Source organism: Haliotis rubra, unplaced genomic scaffold (assembly GCF_003918875.1).
Source record: "Haliotis rubra isolate DU_JTF1 unplaced genomic scaffold, ASM391887v1 Scf219, whole genome shotgun sequence".
In the NCBI taxonomy this organism is placed as follows: Eukaryota; Metazoa; Mollusca; class Gastropoda; order Lepetellida; family Haliotidae; genus Haliotis; species Haliotis rubra.
This window is the reverse complement of record NW_025766214.1, coordinates 1,068,598-1,093,756: the sequence shown is the minus strand read 5'-3', so window position 1 is coordinate 1,093,756 and position 25,159 is coordinate 1,068,598. Positions and strand designations below refer to the sequence as shown.

Here is a 25,159-nt window from a genome sequence, read left to right as displayed (position 1 = left end):
ATGGTAAAATGACGTGTTTGACTGAATTGTACTGTAAATATATGACAAAATATGGTAAAATGGTGTGTATGACTGATTTGACTGAATTGTACTGTAAATATATGACAAAATATGGTAAAATGATGTGTATGACTGATTTGACTGAATTGTACTGTAAATATATGACAACATATGGTAAAATGATGTGTATGACTGATTTGACTAAATTGTACTGTAAATATATGACAACATATGGTGAAATGATGTGTATGACTGATTTGACTGAATTGTACTGTAAATATATGACAAAATATGGTAAAATGATGTGTATGGCTGATTTAATGAAATTGTTTTAATGACATTAGACATGCTTATATCTGTATGACAGAGATATGGTAGAGTGCATCGTGTATGGGGTAAAGTGACACTAGATGAAACCGGTTGTTGGAAATGAGCCATGTTTTTGTTATGTTTACAACTACAACAGATGATGCAGCTTATGCCCATCACCAAGGTCGTTTCAGCCACCACAGGGCTCATCCTCCATATTGTTCTTTTCAACAGCTCTGTGTGCATTTACATTACATATAGTGCTGTAGGCATGGGGCTAGGTGGCCTTGGGTTGAGTTAAAACAGTTGACAAACACAGTGGAGAGCTTCTGAAACTACATGTTTTTATGTTCTGGTGAAATCAATGACTGGATCAAGGTCTGCTTGACAGAACTGTTTGTAACATTTTAGGATACAATGAGGTATAAACCAGCAACATGCTGGTGTTTTATAGTGCTGAGTATTTTATAGTGCTGTAATGATGCATCAAACTATGGATGGATTGCAATTGTTGAGTCAATCAATGAGCAGTTAATCAATGGTAGAAACGAAAAACTATTGATGCATCGATAGTATGTGTGACTATCGATAGTTCAGTAAGTACTTTACATGGGTTCAAAAATCCCATCGCCCGATGCCCGGGACAAGTCAGTTTTCATTTCGGGCAATCAAATAATGGTATCTTACTTGTCCGTGGGCTACTAGATAATTTCCACTTATGGTTTCAAACTGCAAATAAACTTTGATTTAATTTCATATCTGCTCAAAATGTAGCTATTAAATTTTGCAATGATAATAAAGTAGAGTTATCTTTCTTTGCTATTTATCACTTTTCAATAAATAGTCCAGTAAACATTAACATCAAATACCATGTTGATTTCTTCTTTCATAATTACATCATCATAATTATGTCATAAAATCAGGGCAAGTGGAAAATTAGTCAGGACAAGTTACTTTCTTAAAGTCACTTGCTTGCCTGTGGCAAGTGGCTCTTTAAAAAAAATTGAACCCCTGAGTTTAGTAGGTTTCAATAAGTTGTGTAAGAGGCACCTATATGGACTCGGGGATCAGGCCCCGATTTCTCGAAACAAACTGAAGTTTTGACTTAAGTTCGAGTTTTTACTCAAATTTTAGAAAACACAGGAAAATGCATTTCACAGAATGAACTGAAATCGGTATTAAACTCAAACTATAGTAGACAATTGTGTTTGGTGGATAGATAACTTAAGTTGTTTGGGCTTTTTAAAAATGCAGTTGAGTTAATAATTAAGCTGTTTGAAATTGTGAAACTCAGTTTGAGGTTTGATTAAAAACTTAAGTTTGTTTCGAGAAATCAGGGCCAGACTCAGTGTCATGGTTGATTCCTTGTCATTGTACCATGATGGCATGCATTGTTTCTCATGATATGATACACTGGAATGTCTGGTCCTCTCTGGCCAATTGCGTAGATCGGTGCTCATGCTGTTGATCACTGGATTGTCTGGTCCAGTCAGGCCAATTGTGTAGATTGATGCTCATGCTGTTGATCATTGGTTTGTCTGGTCCAGACAGGCCATCTACCATATTATACAATGCCGAAAACCAACAATGCAATTAAAATCAAGAGATACACTTATCTTTCTAAGTTAGCACTGTGGTATGACTATCAGTCATCTTTAGCCCTAGAGGGAAATGGTATTGAAGACAGCTATAATTCTGATGTTGGTGTTTTGTGTTTGCAGCAAGCCAAAGCTGAACAAGAGGAGGAGTTTATTAGCAACACGCTGCTGAAGAAGATCCAGTCTCTGAAGAAGGAGAAGGAGACCCTGGCTATGAACTATGAACAGGAGGAAGAGTACCTCACTAACGATCTGTCCAGAAAACTCATGCAGGTGGGTCTCTAGTGGTGCAGGCGGTGAGGTAGCCTAGTGGATAAAGCGTTTTCGCGGGTCATGCCGAAGACCCGGGTTCGATTCCCCACATGGGTACAATGTGTGAAGCCCAATGCTGGAATATTGCTAAAAGCGGCGTGAAACTAAACTTCGCTCTATTGGTGCAGGTAGCTAAGGAGTACCTCATTAAAAGTCTGTACACAAAGCTTGTGCAGGTAGGTCATGAAGTGTGCTTGCCACCCGAGGTACACGTACAGCAGTGACTGCATGATGTGAGTGATCAGGGCTTCAGAGTGTGGCTGCATGAGCATAATGATTTTCGGTGACGTCATACAGTGACTTCATGACATTAAGGAGTGACCATGGCATTGTTTGGTGACTGCATGGCATTAAGGAGTGACCATGGCATTGTTTGGTGACTGCATGACATTAAGGAGTGACCATGGCATTGTTTGGTGACTGCATGACATTAAGGAGTGACCATGGCATTGTTTGGTGACTACATGGCAGTGACTGCATGGCATTGTTTGGTGACTGCATGACATTAAGGAGTGACCATGGCATTGTTTGGTGACTGCATGGCATTAAGGAGTGACCATGACATAGTTTGGTGACATGACATTAAGGAGTGACCATGACATTGTTTGGTGACATTCTGCATGACATTAAGGAGTGATGACCATGACATTGTTTGGTGACTGCATGACATTAAGGAGTGACCATGACATTGTTTGGTGACTGCATGACATTGACATTAATGGAGTGACCATGACATGAGCATGACCATGACATTGTTTGGTGACTGCATGACATTATGCATGACATTGTTTGGTGACTGCATGACATTAAGGAGTGACCATGACATTGTTTGGTGACTGCATGACATTAAGGAGTGACCATGACATTGTTTGGTGACTGCATGACATTAAGGAGTGACCATGACATTGTTTGGTGACTGCATGACATTAAGGAGTGATCATGACATAGTTTGGTGACTGCATGACATTAAGGACTGACCATGACATTTACGTGTCTGCATGACATTAAGGAGTGACCATGACATTGTTTGGTGACTGCATGACATTAAGGAGTGACCATGACATTGTTTGGTGACTGCATGACATTAAAGAGTGACCATGACATTGTTTGGTGACTGCATGACATTAAGGACTGACCATGACATTGTTTGGTGACTGCATGACATTAAGGACTGACCGTGACATAGTTTGGTGTCTGCATGACATTAAGGACTGACCAGGATATTAGAGAGTGACTGCATGACATTAGGCAGTGACCACTAACCTTAAGACATGACACATTGGAGTAACTGCATGACATATGGATATTGTTCCTAGGTAATATGACATGTCAGCACACTAAGTGGCCTTGATTCAAATATAGTAAATAAAGGGGAAGCATGAATATGCTTTTCACCATCAAGGTCATTGAAAGATAGAACTCTACCAAATGAGAGGTATGTTGTCTCATTTCAGGATAGTAATGATGAAGTTAGTGCTTTATGGTTATGTTACAAGGGCAAATATGATGTTTTACTTAACGTTCCCTAAATATTAGTGTTAGTTATTATCTGTATTTACTGTTGGGGTTGAGGGCTTGATCTAGTCTGTCTCACAGTCCCTGACCCACATTAATATTCCCTACTGCCTAGCCCTCCGTGCAATGCCAAAGCCCTAAATGAAGCAAGTCTAGATTTCCGCAGGTTCTGAATTTCCCATCTCACTGGGGCCCCTTTTCTATTTAAATGTTACTATCAACATTATATATATTCAGAGACTAAGCATTAGTCTAGGCTTGATCTGACTCCTTCTGGTATGCAGTAACACTTGACCTTGAACTTGACCTTGACCTTTATGTCAGACTGAAGTTACAAAGGTCAAGTCCAAGACATGCTGCTGAGGAAACAATATGTTCAGCTATATCCTGAAGGATAAGGATGCTTATCACACTGATACTCTGTCCCCACTCACTCCAAGATGTTGTTGACATGTCACCAATAATTTCTTATGAATATCTTGAAATCATGCAATTTAGATAAATGTCAATAAATTCATGTCAGTCATTTGAATCAGTGATACTGAATGGTGTAAAAAATGACAAATTGTGATATTGATTCCAAATAACATTTATCACCATCAAAGATACAGTTATGCTAATAGTCAGTGTGTTGCTGATAAACCTTGGACCTTTGTAAAATGCAATATTTTCCATCCATAGAGACGTTTTGCAGTAAAAATTTAAAAATTCATAGGAGAACATACCAAGGTTGCTCTCCTTAAATGATGTGAGTGTTATTATTCTTGATGGAAGTTATCACCACTATGTTGAGGTGACAAATTTGCATATTGTGTTATCAGTGATCCCTGTTTGCCTTCATATAAGAGGAGTTGTGCTCATTTCCTACAAATGTTAATGGGGTTTTCAAACCAAAACTTCAAATTCCATTCAGTTGGTAATATTTCTTCGCCAAATTTATTGCATTTTGTCGTCGTGATGAACATTCACTCCTAAATGTTTATCAGATCCAGGTAACCATGGTAACCAGCTATAGAGCTCCCCAGTTACAACAGCAATGAGTTTACAAATCTATTTCACATGTAGGTGTATGATCATAGTTCCAGGATTGCTTTGACCCAAATGATATGGGAAAAACAGTAAACTAACTGACAGCTCTGTGTACTGAAGTACTGCTCAGTCCAACTTGAGACCGTTCTTCAAATAACGTTATATTAGTTTTCTAAACAAATAGAATAAACTAAAGAAAAGTGATCACTGTTTTCATGTTGGCAATCAGTGATGTGATCTTTTTTCATTTTTTTTGTCCAAAGATAGTTGTTGGTAGGTGGAAAATTACAAAAAAATATAATGACTTTATATTTATTTCCTGTCCTTTATATATATTTTTAACACTCAAGTATTCCCAAAACAATTCTCATAGTTCATGCACTTCAAAACAAAATTTTGAGTTGAATTCTAAAATTGAAATTCCTAAGCATATTGCTAAAAATCACTGTCCCAATCTTTTGCTTTTTATTCTGTCTCTGCTTAGTATTTAAACAACCCTGAGAGCAATCACTCACACAAAAATATTGTGACAGCATGTGTAGTCTGTCTGTTAGGACAGATTACTGACTGATACTATTACTAACAATCTCATGAAATTGTTAATTTTTCCTTATCCTGACTCATGCTTATTGCTCACCTCATGAGTCAGGATAAGTATAAAATATCAATTTAAATCAGAAAATTACATATTTTCCCCTTATCCTGACTCATGAGGTGAGCAATAAGCATGAGTCAGGATAAGTATAAAATATCAATTTTAATCAGAAAATTACATTTTTTATGTACTTTTAGTATATGACAAAATATTATGGATGTCAACTTCTTCTTTATTTTATACACAACATTTTTGGGCTATTCTTTGCACTTTCATCAGGTGAATGCTAACTAACAGTTGTACATGTATATTTAGTAATGTATATGACAAAATATTATAGTATGTAAGAGGATACATGACTAGTAGATGAATACATAGTGATTTTGAGTATGTATTTACAAAAATTCATCAGGATAATACAACAGATTTAAAAGAATAATTGGAATGTAAAAAGATTAAGATAATGTACAGTGATCCATATAACAACTTTCAAAGTCATTGTGAATGTATATGGGTATAGAGGATACATGATGAAAGAGAATAAAGTATACAAAAGCAGATTTGGTGTTGTTACAGTGGATTAAGTGGGTAAGTGGTGGAAGCCAAGGAGTCTTATTGATGTACAAAAGGGTGGCTGATAGTCTAATGATATACAAAAGCTGGGATAAGATACAAAAGGTAGGGATGATGCTGTTACAGTGGATTAAGAGGTGATTGGTGAGGCATGAGTCTAATTAATTTCCCAGGCATTGGGTAGGTAAACCCCTTTATCTCTGTTCATCTGTGGCGCTAATCTTTTGATGCTGATAGACTCTGAAATCTTGCATCGTTGCCAATCATGGATGTTGATGTTATGATGGTTTTATGTACTGTTGAGCAAAAAACCCCAGAATAATCGCTGTGTGAGTTTTCCTGGAAACGCATGCTATGTCCTCAGGAAGTGATTGTCATATTTATTTGTTTATTGTGTTTTCTTCCACAAGGGTTGGATTGATTATGAAACTTGAAACTACCATGGGATTTGCAAACAAACTTTTGTCAAGACATTGAAGTGAATATGACCTACATATAACTAGGACTGGCGAAAAAGATCGATAATCAGAAATGATGTCATTATAACTCAGAACTGGCACGGACCAGGGGAATCCGACCATTATTAATATTAATGGTTATTGATGAAATAATTTTATAAGCTTTTTTTCTTTCTGCTAAGATATGCCACCAGTTGGTCATAGTGACTTAGATTTAACCCTTGCTGTGGGTGACGTGCGTTGTTGTTGTTGCAGTTGCGACCTTGTTTTAACATCTGTGTGCATTGTTGTTGCAGTTGAGGCAGGAGAAGATTGAGTTGGAGCAAACGCTGGAGAAGGAACAGGAATACCAGATCAACAAGCTGATGAGGAAGATTGAGAAACTGGAGGCAGACACAGTATCTAAACAGCAGACCCTAGAACAGGTCAGTAGCTTGAAGTGTCATCCAGAAATATCCAAACAGCAGACTCTAGAGCTGGTCCCTCCATCACTTCAAATAATGCTATGCCTTTGTGGGACCTGGGTTAGAATCCATCTGAAGCTCTCTGTTACTTGTGAGCATGGGCTCAGTGACTTTATTGCCTTGGTATATGTGTCATCAAACCACAACAGCCCAGTTTGTTACGCCCGAATTCATATCATTTACAGGCTGCCACAGTATTGCTGTTACTATATGGCATACCAATGTTAATAAGAGCTCCTGTATAACTGTATATACTGCATGGCTTCTCAGAACATGGGACCGCCTCCGTGGGTGTAGTGGTTAGAGCGTCCGCCCATAGATCGGAAGGTCGCGGTTCGATCCCCGACCGCGTCATACCAAAAGACGTTAAAATATGGTACTTGTTGGTCCCTGCCTGGCGCTCGGCATTAATGGGTACAACAAGGACTGGTCTGCTCGGAGTCAGTATAATGTGTCTGAGTGGGGTATTCGTGCTTCACTGCGGCATGGTATCTCAGTGGGCTAGCACTATAAAACCAGCTTAAGTCTGGGCTAGTACAAGCAGGCGCACATACACATACACACGCATGCACGTCATATGAGCGAAATATTCTCAAGGACGACGTTAAACCCACTTTCACCTCACCTCACCTCAGAATATGGTGGTATGTACTATGTTGTATCTTGTGTGATGCTTTCTCTCCCTTGTAGTTGCGTAGGGAGAAGGTGGAGTTGGAGAATGCCCTTGAACAGGAACAAGAATCATTGGTCAATCGTCTGTGGAAGAAGATGGATAAACTGGAGGCTGAGAAGCGGTCAGTTCATAGTTGTGTTTTCTGTGACCCTTTCATTTTACATTTTTCGGGGGATTAATGATAGCAATTCAACGTTGTCTTATATTTATAAACCTCCAGTGATGTCGCTCTATTGTCCCGCCAGGGTTAATGATAGCAGTTCAGCCCATTTCTGGTGTCCCCCGCCGTGATGTTGCTGGAATATTGCTAAAAGCGGCGTAAAACCAAACTCAGTCAGTCAGATAGCAGTTCAATGTTGCCTTGGCCTCGGGAAATCAGGTTGGGCTTGTCGGCCCTCCCCAATTCCCTCTGCCGTGGGCTTACTTTTTCAACAAAACCTCGGAGTCGATTTTGATCCTTTATGACCAGTATCAGTTACAATGATGTCTGACCTATGTGTGATCTTTTCATTCAACTAGTGGGGGTGGTGGGGTAGCCTAGTGGTTAAAGCGTTTGCTCGTCATGCCGAAGACCCGGGTTCGATTCCCCACAAGGGTACAATGTGTGAAGCCCATTTCTGGTGTCCCCCGCTGTGATATTGCTGGAATATTGCTAAAAAAAAGTGGCGTAAAACCATACTCACTCACTCATTCAACTATGATGTTTTGTGTGAATGGTAACAGTTCACAGTAATCATGATAATTTCATAATGTCATAATGCGTTCTTTCAACTTTTATAAATATGATGTGACCGTTTGAAAATGAATACTCAAAACTTAATGTCATGAAGTTTTCATAAGTTTGAAGGACTAAGCAGTCTTGTGAATTCAATGCAGGTTACTACAGGAAAAGTTGGACCAGCCTGTGTCGGCGCCACCGTCACCACGAGATATGAACAACGGTGACACAGCACATAACCTGATGCAGCACATTGAGAATCTCCGCGGGGAGACCAACAGACTGAAGAACCAGCTCCGGCAGGCCTTGTCAGAACGTGAGTATGCACAAGGATAGATGGCTCTCTCTTGTAAAAATGTGCGTTCATAGAAGCAAGCAAAACCTCAGTCTCATGTTAAAACTTGTCCAGTGCATCATAATTTTCTCCTTTATAACCCTTGGATATTGTTTTAACACATTTTTATGTCATGTCCAGATACAAGGTCATCCTCAAGGTTGTAGCTTGAAAAGAGTTTGTTTACTGCCAAACTGGACTTGTCGTTCTTAGGGCAGTTCATGGTACTTCTGCTATTATCTGTACTCTACCAGGCCTTTTATTGTATGTCATGTTTGCAAGTGCTGTCACCCATGTTTACAACTAGAAATAATCAAGCAGATGATTAGCTGAAATTGAGGGTAAGGTGATTAAGCCAAAGTGCATACAACTTTCTTATTGAAAGAATCTAGCACAAGGCATGTGACTTAGCTGTCAAGTTGTTTTGTACTAGATGTATATTTTGCCATGCTTGAAATTTTGTGATTACAGAGGAAAAGGCTTTAGTTTAATTGTTATGTTAGCTTGAAGCAGGGTTATTTCATATATTACAAGTAGTATAATGGGTGTGCATTTAGCCAAACTGAAGGTAGTTGTATCACACTGGAAATGAGTGTTGGAATGTAAAGATTTCTGTGACTGCTTCTGTGTTCTGAAAGTACTGTCCCTGTTCTCAATATCAAAAGGCTGTTAAATTTTTATTGTATTGCTAATCTTCACTATTTGTTGTTCTAGTAGCAATTTCTGATGACCTTTTAATTATCTTGAGATGAGCTTATTACAGATTTATGATTACTTAGCCTTTGTGTCTCTGCTTGTATAGATGGGGTGGTGGAATAGCCTAATGTTAAAGCATCACCTTTCACGCTGAAGACCTGAGTTCTATTCCCCAAATGGGTACAGTGTGTGAAGCCCATTTCTGGTGTCCCCGCCGTTGCTATTGCTGGAATATTGCTAAATGCAGTAAAACCAAAACTCACTTTGAAAATATGTATTGCTGAAGTATTGTGAATGTAAACCATACACAAATGTATCAGTGTTTGTGTGAACACTAGAATGTATTTCTTGTATGTAAAACCATCCACAGTATCAATGTATCAGTGTTTGTCACGTGTTGTGAAGATACACTAGAATGTATTTCTTGTATGTAAACCATCCACACGAATGTATCAGTGTTTGTCACGTGTTGTGAAGTTACACTAGAATGTTAAACCATCCACCTGTATGAATGTATCAGTGTTTGTCACGTGTTGTGAAGTTACACTAGAATGTATTTCTTGTATGTAAACCATCCACACGAATGTATCAGTGTTTGTCACGTGTTGTGAAGTTACACTAGAATGTATTTCTTGTATGTAAACCATCCACACGAATGTATCAGTGTTTGTCACGTGTTGTGAAGTTACACTAGAATGTATTTCTTGTATGTAAACCATCACACCACGAATGTATCAGTGTTTGTCACGTGTTGTGAAGTTACACTAGAATGTATTTCTTGTATGTAAACCATCCACATTTAATGTATCAGTGTTTGTCACGTGTTGTGAAGTTACACTAGAATGTATTTCTTGTATGTAAACCATCCACACCAATGTATCAGTGTTTGTCACTGTTGTGAAGTTACACTAGAATGTATTTCTTGTATGTAAACCATACTCAATGTATCAGTGTTTGTCTCGTGTTCTAATACTGTATGGTTTGTGTTCATGATCGGTTGTGAAGTTACACTGAAGCATGGCTCAGTATGCCCAGGAGGCCTGATGCCACATCCGCCTCTCATTGTGGCAGGTGTCTCCCTTCTAATACTGTGGCGGTTTGTGTTCAGATGAGGAGAAGATGGCTCAGCTGGAGCCCAGGAGGGAGCCACATCCGGGGGAGAACCTGCGACTGCAGCGTCGTCTTCAGCTGGAGATGGAGAGGAGGGAGAGTCTCTGCCGCCATCTGTCAGAGAGCGAGTCCAGTCTTGAGATGGATGATGAGAGGTAAGATCAAGTTCAGCTGCAGGAGCATTTGGCACTAAAGATTCTCTGGAACAGACCTGCCTAAAGTCCAGGGCAGAATAACTCGTTATTTCATGCTGTTTGTAAGAGTTCTCTTAGGAGCATTTTGTGGTTACAGTTAGTGACTTGACAGATAGAAGCATTTTGTGGTTACAGTTAGTGCCTTGACGGATAGGAGCGTTTTGTGGAGCATTTTGTGGTTACAATTAGTGACTTGACAGATTGAGCATTTTCTTGTTACAGTTAGTGACTTGTTGGATAGGAGCATTTTGTGGTTACAGTTAATGACTTGATGGATAGGAGCGTTTTGTGGAGCATTTTGTGGTTACAGTTAGTGACTTGATGGATAGGAGCATTTTGTGGAGCATTTTGTGGTTACAGTTAGTGACTTGACATTGTGAGGGTAATTTTCTTGTGTGGTCAGTGGCCCTGCCCCCTTACTTGACTTTTCTACAGGTTGCCAATATATAGCTGAAATATTGCTGATGTGGCATAAAAACGTACTTGTGCACTTTCTCGGACTTTAGAAATGATGTTCATTACATGATATTTAACCTAACATTGGACAGTATGGTTGTAATTTTTCTAAAAATTAATCTTTTTCTTCCTGTGAGTGATTTGGTTTGATTGTTTTGGTCAGATCTCTGAATAAAGGACTGTCTTGCATAGAAGTTATATTTCACCCCATGTAATTGAAGTATTTCATATTTTCAGGCACTTTAACGAGATGAGCAAACAGCATGATATGTCTGGTCACACAGTCCGTCCCCGTACAGTTTCTAGTCCAATACCCTATGCCTCCTCCAATACCACAGCGAGACCACTGTCACCTGGTAGGTATCTAAATGTGCTTAGGTCAGAGCACAATAGTGTATGTTGGCAAGCGCACATACAGACCCCTGTCACCAGGAAGGCATCAGTATCAGAGTCCAGAGGTTTTATTATCACAACAGCAGATGCATTTTGGTCTTATGTCACAATCAGTTGTAGGCATCTTCCTGTTGAGATGAAGACTGGTTGTTCAGTCGCGCTGTCGCCTTACACTGAAGAATGTCCTAAGATAAAATGTGTTGTTCCCTGCCTGGCAGTGAACACTGAGACTCGGTTGACTCGGAGTCTGTGTAATGTGTTCAAGTTGGGTATCCATGTGCAACTGTGGCATGGTATCTCAGTGGACTATCAGAGGTCCACACAAGCACAACCAGACACACACACTCACAGACAGACAGACAGACAATTGTTTATTTACGTCTCACTTCTGTCAGCATAATATTAAACACATATGTAGGAAACAAATAAGAGTACAGAACCACTCAATATGACTTATGAGACACAATAGCCGTTTCAAAATCTTATAACTTACAAGCGTATATAAGATGTAGTAAATGCATAAAAATGGTAACAATTTATGAGTATAGAAAGCATTTCCTTCTCTGTCGTATTAAAAAGCAGGTTTTGGCAAAATAGTAAGAAATATCAGTACTTTGACTAACAAAAGTCAGCATCATGGAAATAACAATATGAAAAAGTTTTTCTTTAATATCATTATATACATCACAGTGAAACAGTACATGAAACTCATCTTCGACACAATCTGTACAATTGAAACATTTCCCATCACTAACATTTAGATTTTCATACCACCTAGTTTCCATTCTTATTGGGGCTACACCGCATCTAAACTTGGCCATAGCTGAACGGTAACATCTTGGCATATTAGAAATAACATAAGGTTCAGGGCAAAAATCATCTTTAAAAAAGTCTATATTTTCTCAGCTTGTTAGAACCCTTTCAACTTTCTTCCTTATTTAACAAATATTTCCAATTTAAAATATATTCTTCCATACATTTACTTTTTACTTTTGTACAAATACATTTTTAACTTGGGCTATAGGATGGATTTAAAACATAGGACATATCAAGGGCTATAAACATTTTCCTGGAATATTGCTAAAAGCGGCGTAAAACCATACTCACTCACACACACACACACACACACACACTTTCTCTCATCTCTCTCATACTCTCTGTCTCTCTCTGTCTCTCACACACTCACACACACACACACACACACACACACACACACACACACACACACACACACACACACACACTGCATGTACATCTATGAGTGAAATGATCTTGAATGTGGTGTTCAACCCAATGACAAGTCACATTGGTTGTCCGTTACAGTGTTTGCAGAAACTGACCATTGTTTGCTATGAGTACTGTTTGCTGGCTGGATGTGCTTCATCTTGCTTGCATGATATGTCAACCATCACTGATGTCCCTGAACCAGGCACCGACAACACCTAATCCATACTTCAGTGTGCAGCATCTACAGCCCCAGCCTTGCTTTGCCTCTGTCACAAATGTTTCTTAAGCGGGCAGGCTTTGATCATCATGTTGCCTTGTGATTTTGAAAGTAATGTGCAACCATCATTCTTGATTGTCTGACCTTTATCAGTAGATATGCATAAATAATTTTGAAAATGTTAACCATTACTAAACAGTGGGTATTCTGTGGGTACCCGTCGCTTACAGTAAGAGTCAACGGGGACTGTGTGTCTCGGTGTCAAGGCCTGGTGATTGTGTACTGACCGGTATTGGTCATGGTATCAACTACCTGCCTGATCCAGACTCAATTATTCAGGCTGACTGAATGTAGCTGTAATATTGCTCCTAACAAAATTCTCAAAAATTATTTACACCTTTCTCCTTTTGATATTTCTTAGAATGGATGACCCTTTTTTTATATCTTACACCTCTATACCTTATATACTGACAATTTTTGTAAAAAAGTCTGAATTCGTAGACTTATGCACTGGAAAGGATAGATAATCAAGCTTGAGTCACTACTTCTCCTCCTCTTCTTCCTCCTCCTGACCCTTCTCCTTCTTCTTCCTCCTCCTGACCCTTCTCCCCTTCCCTGTCTCCTGATCCTCCTCCTCCTCCACACCTTGTCCTCTTCTCAGTTCTCCCCTCTCCTAAGCCACCACCAACCCCTCATCCTCTTTGATTTCTGCTCCTTACCTTCTAACATCTTCCTCACATGCTTCTTCCCTCCTCTTACACATGCTCATCTCTTCCTCCACCTCCTCTCTCTCCTTCGCATTTTCACTAACTGCTATCCTCCTAATGCATCTTGACCTACTCCTCTCCTCCTTTGACCCTGTCCTTCATCCACCTTTTCTTCTCCATTCCATCCCCTTCTCCTTGCCCACTCTCATCCCCATCTTCTCCCCATCTTCTCCCTTCCTCTTCTAGCCCCTCTCAGCCCCCTCTTCTAGCCCTCCTCCCCTTCTCCTTGCCCATCTCATCTCCCTCCTCCTCCTCTTCCTTCCTCTGCCCACTCTCTCATCCCCTCTTCTCCCCCTCCTCCTCTTCTTCTTCCTCTCTTCTAGCCCACTCTCATCCCCCCTCGTCTTCTCCCTCCCTATCCTTCTCCTCCTTGCCCACTCTCATCCCCATCTTCTCCCCTCCTCTTCTTCCTTCCTCTCTCTAGCCCACTCTCTCCCCTCATCTTCTCCTCCTTATCCCCTTCTCCTTGCCCACTCTCATCCCCATCTTCTCCCTCCTCCTCTTTCCTTCTTCCTCCTCTTCTAGCCCTCTCTCCCCTCATCTTCTCCCTTCTCCTTGCCTTCTCATCCCCATCTTCTCCCTCCTCCTCTTCTCCTCTTCTAGCCCACTCTCATCCCCCCATCTTCTCCTTCTCCTTGCCCTCTCATCCCCATCTTCTCCCTCCTCCTCTTCCTTCCTCTTCTAGCCCACTCTCATCCCCTCATCTTCCCTCCCTCATCCTCCTCCTCCTCTCCCCTCTTCTCATCCTCTTCTCTTCCTTGCCCCTCTCTCCTCTTCCCTTCCCTCTTCTAGCCCACTCTCATCCCCTCATCTTCTCCCTCCTCCCCTTCTCCTTGCCCACTCTCATCCTTGTCTTTTCCCTCCTCCTCTTCCTTCCTCTTTAGCCCACTCTTATCCCCTCCCTCCCTCCTCCCATTTTCTAACAACCTCTCATCCCTCTCTTATTCCCCCTTCTCATATCCCATCAGTCATACACCTCTGCCTCTTCCTCCTCAACCATCTCTTCCTCCTCCTTCCATATTTGTCGGTGTGCTCACTCATTGACCCATCATCACACATTGTGTTGTTCTGCTGCCAGGTTTGACGTTCGTAGCTAAAAGTCCCCCAAGTCCGATGAGACGCAGTTTGCCGGGTCAGCCTTTCCACCCTCCCTCACACCCACCTGGCCACGCCCCTGGTCATCAGTCAGGCCAACACACTGGGTCGGTGGCAGCGGCACCTGCGACGGCCCCACCAGCGTTCCTCCCTGGCACATCACCACCAGTGTTCAGCAGCATGCCTATGGTTAATCCCAACATCCATGTGAGTTTCCGTGCGTCATCATTGTCAGCTCCATCGTGGCATTGTTTAGTACTGTGGCATGCATCTCTCTTATTTGCTGCTTTAATTTCCTCCGTAAATATCCGCAGGTACAACATCCAGCTTTGCTGCTGTGACGGAATAAGTCTTTTGTAAATTAGATATTGTACTCAACATGATTAAAACCGGGGTTTTGCAGGGTCAGATTTGAGGACATTTCACCAAGTGGGACTTTCCATGACACCAGATTATACTGTTTCATATTTGACCCGGGGTGGTGGTGTAGCCTAGTGGTTAAAGCTTTCGCTCGACACGCCAAAGACCCGGGTTCGATTCCCCACATGGGTACAATGTGTGAAGCCCATTTCAGATGTCCCCTGCTGTGCTATTGCTGGAATATTGCTAAATGCAGCGTAAAACCAAAACTCACTTTGAAAATATGTATTTATATATCAACCACAATGTTTGGAGAAATCATTCAAATCTGTTTATTCTGGTGGTAAAATCAACAAATTTTCGTGATTCCTTTGTTTTAGAAACTATGCAGATACATTATCTCGGCCTAGGGCTGGCTATCAATATCAGTTATAGAGATCGATAATCATTGACAAAATATTGATTGATTATCGAAAAAAATCAGAGAATTAACTTTGAGCAAATTCTTTTAAAAAGTCTGAAAGGAATAAATATATTTCACATTAATATCGGTGACAAAACAGTGTCCTGAACAGAATTTAGGAGCAGCCCATGAATACAAACCTACCCTAGTGTATTGTATGAGTAAATTAGATCTTAGATTAGCACAAAAGTTTATATTATCGATGACACAATTGTGACACAATATATCGCTAAACATTAATACATATCCTAGGTGGGGCGGTGGCCTGGTGGTTAAAAGTGTTCGCTCGTCATGCCAAAGGCCCAGGTTCGATTCCCCACATGGGTACAATGTGTGAAGCCCATTTCTGGTGTCCCCCGCCGTGATATTACTGGAATATTGCTAAAAGCGGCGTAAAACTAAACGATATGTACATTAGCTTCAGATATTGCCAGCATGTACTTGTTGGTATGACAGGGGAGACAACTCTATCATCCCCACATTATCATATATCCCAGTGTTTAGGACACCAGTTACATTGTGTGGTAGCAGCTGACAAAATAACTGATAAAACATTACACTTGCTAAAATGATAACTTAGATACAAATTTGTTATTTTGTTTTAACTGGGGCTCATCAGTTTGTGTGCAGAGTTGCATCCCTTGGGTATGCCAGAAAGAGATGATTGTTGATTGAGATCCTGGTTCACCGTGATAATGTGTCTGGGGTTGTCAGCACCATATGTGTGTTCATGGCTTCTACACCTTGGGAGTTTGAATCCCAGATTTTCCCTGATCGTAATTGTTGGTTTGTCATCAGAACACCAAACCACAGTGGTAGGCCTACCAGAACCACAGTGGTAGGCCTACAAGAACCACAGTGGTAGGCCTACATGAACCACAGTGGTAGGCCTACATGAACCACAGTGGTAGGCCTACATGAACCACAGTGGTAGGCCTACATGAACCACAGTGGTAGGCCTACATGAACCACAGTGGTAGGCCTACATGAACCACAGTGGTAGGCCTACCAGAACCACAGTGGTAGGCCTACATGAACCACAGTGGTATTCCTACAAGAACCACAGTGGTAGGCCTACAAGAACCACAGTGGTAGGCCTACAAACTGCATCACTTCAAGCTTGAGTATCCTTGTTATACAGAAGTGTTGTTAACAGCAGAGCTTGAGATTTGCTATTTACACCCACTATATCTCGCTAGTATTATTTTGTCATGTATGTTACTGTTGTGTTTATATACCACATCTTGCACATGAACGAATACAAATTCACCTTAAACAGCAGCTCAAGCAGAATTATAAAAAAATATTAAAATAAAGAAATATAATACCCAAAAGACTGGACCAAAATGAGTAAGTATATTGAATACGCAAACAAAACCATCAAATACACAATGTTTATGACATCATGTGAGTTCAAACTAAGATTCTAAGACGATTATTTGGTGCCCATCTTAAAAGCAGTGTTAGACCCAATACTGATGTCTCTGTCATCATTTTCAGAAACCCAGACCCAGCCCAGAAAAATTTGCAAAACCAAGAGCATTGCCGAGCGAGAAGAGCGACCAGACATGATAGTAAGCATGGCGGTCAACAAGCGATTCCACCGATCAAACAAGCCAAACCCTTATCCAATCAACTGAGAGAGTGTTGTCTTGCGTTCTGAAGGTGCTACCTTGCCTTGAATGTTGTTGGTCGGTGATGGAGGTGGACTGACCGCTGCCAATTTTCTTGTTATAGCTGTCAACTATGAAGTTGGAGGCTTGCTGTGGATCTCTATCAAGGCTTTGTGCCAAGTTATCAAAGCTTAGCGGAATGTTTTCTCAATCCCCTGTTGTTGAAAATGATTGAGATTTAGGTTTTGTTTTTAAAACATTAGAAAACGATGGAACAGAAAATCAGTATTTTCCCTTTCAAAAACAAATACAAGGAAACATTACAGAATTCTTTTCGCATTTAGATTTCAGTTGTATGTTGCGATTTCATTTCAAATATGTTGCGATTCCGAAAATTTCTCCTATTTCTTTGATCATTGATGGTCGAGAGAAACAAACTTGTTATTTTTGTGCAGTGTTATTTTCCTACCCCATGTACACGATTACCATCTTGTTCATCTTGATCTTGTGATATAGAATGATGTGGGAGTTTGGGTTTTGTGTTCTCAGTCTTTATTCTAATGGATACAACGTTCCATATATGTATGGGCAGATCTTGTTAAGCGTACATATTTTGTATTTTGAACAATCCTATCATCCCTTCTGCCATTCTATCAGCCTTTGAAAATCCACAAATGCATAAAGTTGAGTTGAGCCTACATTTCCTATGTTGTCGGTGTTATGTGAGGCTTCGTGTATTTATTATGGTAGCTCCACTGTTATATGTGACGATCACATATCAAGCATTGTTGATTGTTTTCAGATGTAATGTATTTGCTATGGTGCCTCGCCATCAGACTTTGTCAAGGCACAGGAAGTCAAAGAAAACCATGTATATACAAACACAGATATATCTATGTTGTTCGTTCAGACATCATCTTAGAGAAGTGCCTCATTTTTAAGTGCCCCTGGTCAGTCAGGGGCAGAATAGCTTTTCCCCCGTACTTATCATAAAATGTCCTTCATACTTGTCATAAAAGTGGAGATTTGTTGGCCACAGTGGTCGGTGGAACTTGATGGACCATTTATTGGTGACAACTTTCCTCTGCCACCTTGTTAATTGAAGCTTGATGTTTGCAATGGTTTGCCTGGTCTGAAACTGGCTGATTGTACGTGGCCAGGTTTGATGCTTAGACAGGTTTGCTTGGTCCCAGACCAAGGATCCTTTGTTGGCTGAAGTGATACAGTTCAATATTTCTGACATGGAAAACCTTCATTTTAATGTGTGATTTCAAGATAAAAGTATTTTTCCTTTTCATAATGCAGTGTTGATATCCAATGGTTTAGTGTTATGTTTTGTAAAAATGTGAAAAAAAACATTACATTTAATTCTGTTTTACCTATTTTGTGTACAATTTTACATGATTCTTAGTTATGATTCTATGTGATTAATTTGGTAAAGACAGATGTGACCTGAGAATATATTTGATGATCTTTAGTTTTCCATTGGATTGTAACGGTATAATAGTGTATTAAGATTAAGTGTGTTATATATTTGATGTTAAGAGTCCAAGATCACAACTTTCTTGGTTTGTTTCCAAAGAATTTTTACACTTCATACAAATGGCCAGGAACCAGTTGTTGGGAAGGGGAGATAAGTGTGGGTGATACTCACGAACATTGTGAAATGCTGATGTTATCAGTGTTCATACAGGGCTTGTAATGCAGAGCAAAATAGCTTCAAGGTATATACTGTCACTTCCAGGGTCCCATTTCAGAAAGCTATCGTAGTGCTACGACTGTCGTAAGCCTATGCTACAGTATAGGAGGTCTGACAGTCTTAGTGCTACGATAGCTTTGTGAAACGGGGCCCAGGTTCTTTTATACACTGTTAAGACCTCGGTAGTGACAATCTGTACCTTGATGCAAGTTTTTTCCATGTTGACCCTGTGATTGTATACACAATGTTGTTTTGTCATGCTAAGGCTTTTTGGTCGATGGATCCATCGACATGATAAATAGCTGTATTAATATATAACTGAAATGAGGTTTCCGATATTTTTGACACCACTGACTCAAATGGTACGAAGAAAAGGGGAAAAATGTATGCAAAATTGCACTCACATGAGTTTGTTTTGAAAAAAAGATTCTTTGCAAACTGCAAAATACATAATGAAATGTTTAAGTCAGAGGGAGGAGAGAAAATGACAACATTCTTGTACCTTGGGACAATGTTTTTTTCGACAACTGACATTCCAAGAACAAAACAAAATTCCATAAAGCCATTTCAACAAATTAATTGACTTTAGATGTAGGTTTGGAAATCAGTGTTCATAGGAATCTCATGACTGAGCATGTGTTTTGGTGAAAGATGAATATGATTTGTATTGAATTTAACGCTTTGGGTTGTAGGTACATCTGTAATGTATGGCCTAGTTCTTTCTTTATCAGTATGGGAAGAGGTGTGTCCTGACGGTAGGGAGAAATACATCCATTGTACCACTGATCTTGCAGCTTTCCTCATCAGACTAATGAGTTATGTATAAAGAGAGTTCCTGAGAAATGTTGTCGTGTTGAAAGACACAGTCATCTCAAAACTTGCATTCCTATGAAACAGTGTTTAAGTATTGTGTTTGCTACTAATCCTGACACCAGAGTGGCTTAGGTTGTAGTTAGTAAGGCATAGTTACCTCCCTTAGATGCTAGGGCTGCTGCAAGGCGACAGCTGTAAATATTACTGATACAGAGAGTGCCTGGTTGGAGAATATGCCTTGATGCCTAGTAGTGCTCAATGGCTTGCATAACAAGGGGAAAGGGGATAGTTAGTACTGAATACTTCTTGAAGGTTGTATGTTGACGCTGTAATAGCCACAAGGTTGGATACATGTCTTCATGTTAGCTGGAGCTGAATACGTCTTGCAGGGTGTATGTACCAGCTGTTTAAGCCTACAAGGTTGGGGACATGTCATCATGTTGAATCCTTCTTGTAGGGTGTATGTACCAGCTATTTAAGCCTACAAGGTTGGGGACATGTCATCATGTTGAATCCTTCTTGTAGGGTGTATGTACCAGCTATTTAAGTCTACAAGGTTGGGGACATGTCATCATGTTGAATCCTTCTTGTAGGGTGTATGTACCAGCTATTTAAGCCTACAAGGTTGGGGACATGTCATCATGTTGAATCCTTCTTGTAGGGTGTATGTACCAGCTATTTAAGCCTACAAGGTTAGGGACATGTCATCATGTTGAATCCTTCTTGTAGGGTGTATGTACCAGCTATTTAAGTCTACAAGGTTAGGGACATGTCATCATGTTGAATCCTTCTTGTAGGTGTGTATGTACCAGCTATTTAAGTCTACAAGGTTGGGGACATGTCATCATGTTGAATCCTTCTTGTAGGGTGTATGTACCAGCTATTTAAGCCTACAAGGTTAGGGACATGTCATCATGTTGAATCCTTCTTGTAGGGTGTATGTACCAGCTATTTAAGCCTACAAGGTTAGGGACATGTCATCATGTTGAATCCTTCTTGTAGGATGTATGTACCAGCTATTATTTAAGTCTACAAGGTTAGGGACATGTCATCATGTTGAATCCTTCTTGTAGGGTGTATGTACCAGCTATTTAAGTCTACAAGGTTAGGGACATGTCATCATGTTGAATCCTTCTTGTAGGGTGTATGTACCAGCTATTTAAGTCTACAAGGTTAGGGACATGTCATCATGTTGAATCCTTCTTGTAGGGTGTATGTACCAGCTATTTAAGCCTACAAGGTTAGGGACATGTCATCATGTTGAATCCTTCTTGTAGGGTGTATGTACCAGCTATTTAAGTCTACAAGGTTGGGGACATGTCATCATGTTGAATCCTTCTTGTAGGGTGTATGTACCAGCTATTTAAGTCTACAAGGTTGGGGACATGTCATCATGTTGAATCCTTCTTGTAGGGTGTATGTACCAGCTATTTAAGTCTACAAGGTTAGGGACATGTCATCATGTTGAATCCTTCTTGTAGGGTGTATGTACCAGCTATTTAAGTCTACAAGGTTGGGGACATGTCATCATGTTGAATCCTTCTTGTAGGGTGTATGTACCAGCTATTTAAGTCTACAAGGTTGGGGACATGTCATCATGTTGAATCCTTCTTGTAGGGTGTATGTACCAGCTATTTAAGTCTACAAGGTTAGGGACATGTCATCATGTTGAATCCTTCTTGTAGGGTGTATGTACCAGCTATTTAAGTCTACAAGGTTAGGGACATGTCATCATGTTGAATCCTTCTTGTAGGGTGTATGTACCAGCTATTTAAGCCTACAAGGTTTGGGGACATGTCATCATGTTGAATCCCTTCTTGTAGGGTGTATGTACCAGCTATTTAAGTCTACAAGGTTGGGGACATGTCATCATGTTGAATCCTTCTTGTAGGGTGTATGTACCAGCTATTTAAGTCTACAAGGTTAGGGACATGTCATCATGTTGAATCCTTCTTGTAGGATGTATGTACCAGGCCTACAAGGTTGGGGACATGTCATCATGTTGAATCCTTCTTGTAGAGGTGTATGTACCAGCTATTTAAGTCTACAAGGTTAGGGACATGTCATCATGTTGAATCCTTCTTGTAGGGTGTATGTACCAGCTATTTAAGCCTACAAGGTTAGGGACATGTCATCATGTTGAATCCTTCTTGTAGGGTGTATGTACCAGCTGTTTAAGTCTACAAGGTTGGGGACATGTCATCATGTTGAATCCTTCTTGTAGGGTGTATGTACCAGCTATTTAAGTCTACAAGGTTAGGGACATGTCATCATGTTGAATCCTTCTTGTAGGGTGTATGTACCAGCTGTTTTAGCCTTCAAGTTTGGGGACATGTCATATTTTGAGAGGCAGGTTTGCAACAGAGATTTGGGGAGGGTCACCAAAAACCCTCACTTCAGGTCAGTCTGTGTTTTGTACATTCTCAGTCACACATTGATATGCTCACAATTGGAATTCCGTCTGTTTTGCAGTACCAACCAGCCACAACTGATGAGCTGCCGTCTTCTAAGTTATTTGCAATTACAATTCTAAATGAACAGTTCCCAATGGATTGTTTTAAGGCCAGATCAAATTTATTTTTTGTTATGGAAAAGTCTGCCAACTTGACCATATTTTACAAAAATAAACTTGTTTAATTTATATGATTTTCATTAAATAACATTTTGTCACCTGCATACTGGCATTTTGTAATGTTTGCAAAATATTAATGTGAATTATAATTGGTTTGGCCTGTAATGAAAATAACTAATATTGACTCACAATTGTTTTCTCATTTGAGTGGTGTCCATTGCTGCTCCATATTGAAGTGCTGCTACGGCAACTGCAACCAGTACGGTACACCAATCCTAATCATGAGAACCTGCATAATTTCTTTTGTCTTTCATTTCAATAATTATGTCGGCTTATGTTTATGTTCTTGTCCCTTGCGATTGATTTGTTTGTGACCAGTGTTGGTGTGGGACATTACAGTATACTTTGTATTCATTCAGCACATTCAGCTAGTTGTTCGGTCTTCAGTAACCCATGCTTGTCGCAATAGGCGACAAAAGGGATCGGGTGGTCAGGCTTGCTGACTGGGTTAACACATCTATCCCAATTGCGTAGATTGATGCTCATGCTGTTGATCATAGGATTGTCTGGTCCAGACTTTATTATTTACAGACCGCTGCCATATAGCTGGAATATTGCTGAGTGCGGCATAAAACTAAACTCACTCACTCACTCAGTTGTTCACTGTATGTGGATATGTCTATAGTTACTCATTGGCCTTGTACACAACCAGGAAACCACAGTTTATCACTGAAGTCATGTGTTAATTCTGATCTCTTGTCTCCAAGGTGTCTATATGTGCATAAGCATTCCTCTATCATCTTTCTAAATGATTGTCAGATTATTTTTCTAATGTATGGCATGGCAGATTAAATATAGAAATATGAAACAATCATTTCCTCGACCTTTTTTAAATTGTAGCAGATGTCAGGTCATTTTGTTATAATAGTATAGGTAAGTGAATTAAAATTGTCACCTTCTGTAGCAGTGTTGGGAAGAATCTGCTCCCCCCAACCCCCAAGGTCTCATTGAACAATGTCCTCTAATAAAGCCATTTTATGCTGTTCCACTTTTGTTAGGGATATTGTGAACTTTCAGTGATACACAAAACTGATTGTCACAATGTGTCAAGTGTATATTTAAATCATATTGCATCTGTTTATCCCTGTAAAATATGAGTAGTATATCTAAGATATTCGTGTCTGGAATGATGAACAGAAAGGTACATTTCTTACAAGATTTTTCCCTTTTTTAATTACATTTATTGTTGTAAAGCTGGCTTAATTGTTTGACCAACTGATACAGTCTAAAGATAAGATATTAAGATGACCCAAAGTTAAATGACCCTGGTGAACTGTCCCAGTACATGGATGTATGGTTATGGAGAGTGATGCTGTCATATCAGTATGCTGTGATAGACATTGTTAATTGGCAAATTGGAGCCTCTCTGTGATGTGTAAGTGTGGTTTGGAGTTTCAAGAGCTCCCTGGAACCTTGACTTTTATAAATTGACATGATTTCAGACTTAATGTGTACATTGTCAGTAAATTGTGTCGTGACTTTTGTTCAGAGCAGCATGGGAAAAGATGTGGACAGTGATACTGTAGATGCATTAATAAACTCCACCACTCATGGTATTAACTCGACTTTCAGGGCATTACCAGGTCTAAAATAACCGTATCAACTATGTGTTATATTTTTCGTAATCTTTAGCAGTGTTAACATAGGAGTTTGTTCTCCGTTGCCATTACCGATAAACGGAAATATTTGTTTCTGGTATAAGCACTGGGTTTCTTCATTTTACGACAGTTAATCTGCCAGAATATACATAAACAACACTTATATTAAAAATGTCATTTATCATTTTTTGAGTAGTGTATGATATCTTGTATAACATATTTTTGATATTATAAGATGTTATGCAGAATGTCATGAGGTTATGATATATTAATACAGATATCATGTATTGCAGAAGCTTTATATGAATATAGGATTTATGGTGATCCTGTCTCCACAAATTTATCAATTTCAACACTAAATTTATTATTCACTGCCACAGTAACGTTTGTGTTTTGTAATATTAACATGGTTACATTACATGGTTACATCACATGGTTACATTACATGGTTACATGTTACATTACATGGTTACATTACAGAGAAAAAGGCAGAATATTCTGTCAACATTTGACGCATCAGCCTAGTTCATAATCAGTATTAGTGTTTATGATGGGAAAGTGTTGTCTATATATATACAGAATAACTAATTTGGTAGTAATGGATGCATCAATGTGATGTTTTAGTCGATATATCAGTGCTGAACTTTATACAATGACATCCCTGTATATTTCTTTCCAAAATAGGGGCTGTGGGGTAGCCTAGTGGTTAAGACGTTGGCTCGTCACGCCGAAAGACCCGGGTTCGAATCCCCACATGGGTACAATGTGTGAAGCTCATTTCTGGTGTCCCCCGCCGTGATGTTACTGGAATATTGCTAAAAGCGGCGTAAAACCAAACTCAGTCAGTCAGTCTTTCCAAAATAGGACTGATTTGGCCAAAGTTTCACAAAGTTTGACGCAGTGATGAATGCTGTTTTCTCTTCTTTCCAAACCACATTCAGAATGGAGAAAGCTTTGTTCTTTGAACATTTCATCATTTTCAGCAAAATTTGCAGCTCAAACCAGCAAGTGGTAATAGGGACACACAATGCGTATTCTTTCTCTCTGTTAACTGTAGTCTCACTGTTGCTTTTGATCATTTGAAATACAGTAAAACCTTAGAACCTTAGAAACATCAAGATGAATAATATTTGGATTAGGGATCATTGATCCTAAGTAAGGTTGTTGTATACAGGCATTACCAAAAGAGCAACCAGAATGCCAGGTTTCCGGATTGATGAGGTCCAGATGTAAAAGGTTTTACTGTAT

At 39.8% G+C, this 25,159-nt stretch overlaps 1 protein-coding gene across 1 annotated transcript in view; it reads left to right on the top strand.

Annotated features, from left to right (window-relative positions):
• The window catches only part of LOC124277173 (coiled-coil domain-containing protein 6-like), a 35,454-nt gene extending 15,247 nt beyond the window's left edge, over positions 1-20,207 (top strand). The window contains exons 2-9 of the mRNA XM_046712844.1: positions 2,031-2,180; positions 6,686-6,814; positions 7,544-7,647; positions 8,403-8,560; positions 10,383-10,539; positions 11,272-11,390; positions 14,717-14,940; positions 17,057-20,207. Coding sequence (XP_046568800.1) covers positions 2,031-2,180; positions 6,686-6,814; positions 7,544-7,647; positions 8,403-8,560; positions 10,383-10,539; positions 11,272-11,390; positions 14,717-14,940; positions 17,057-17,128 — 1,113 coding nt within the window. The 3' untranslated portion in view covers positions 17,129-20,207. The remainder of the gene's footprint in view (positions 1-2,030; positions 2,181-6,685; positions 6,815-7,543; positions 7,648-8,402; positions 8,561-10,382; positions 10,540-11,271; positions 11,391-14,716; positions 14,941-17,056) is intronic.
• Positions 20,208-25,159: the final 4,952 nt, after the last annotated feature.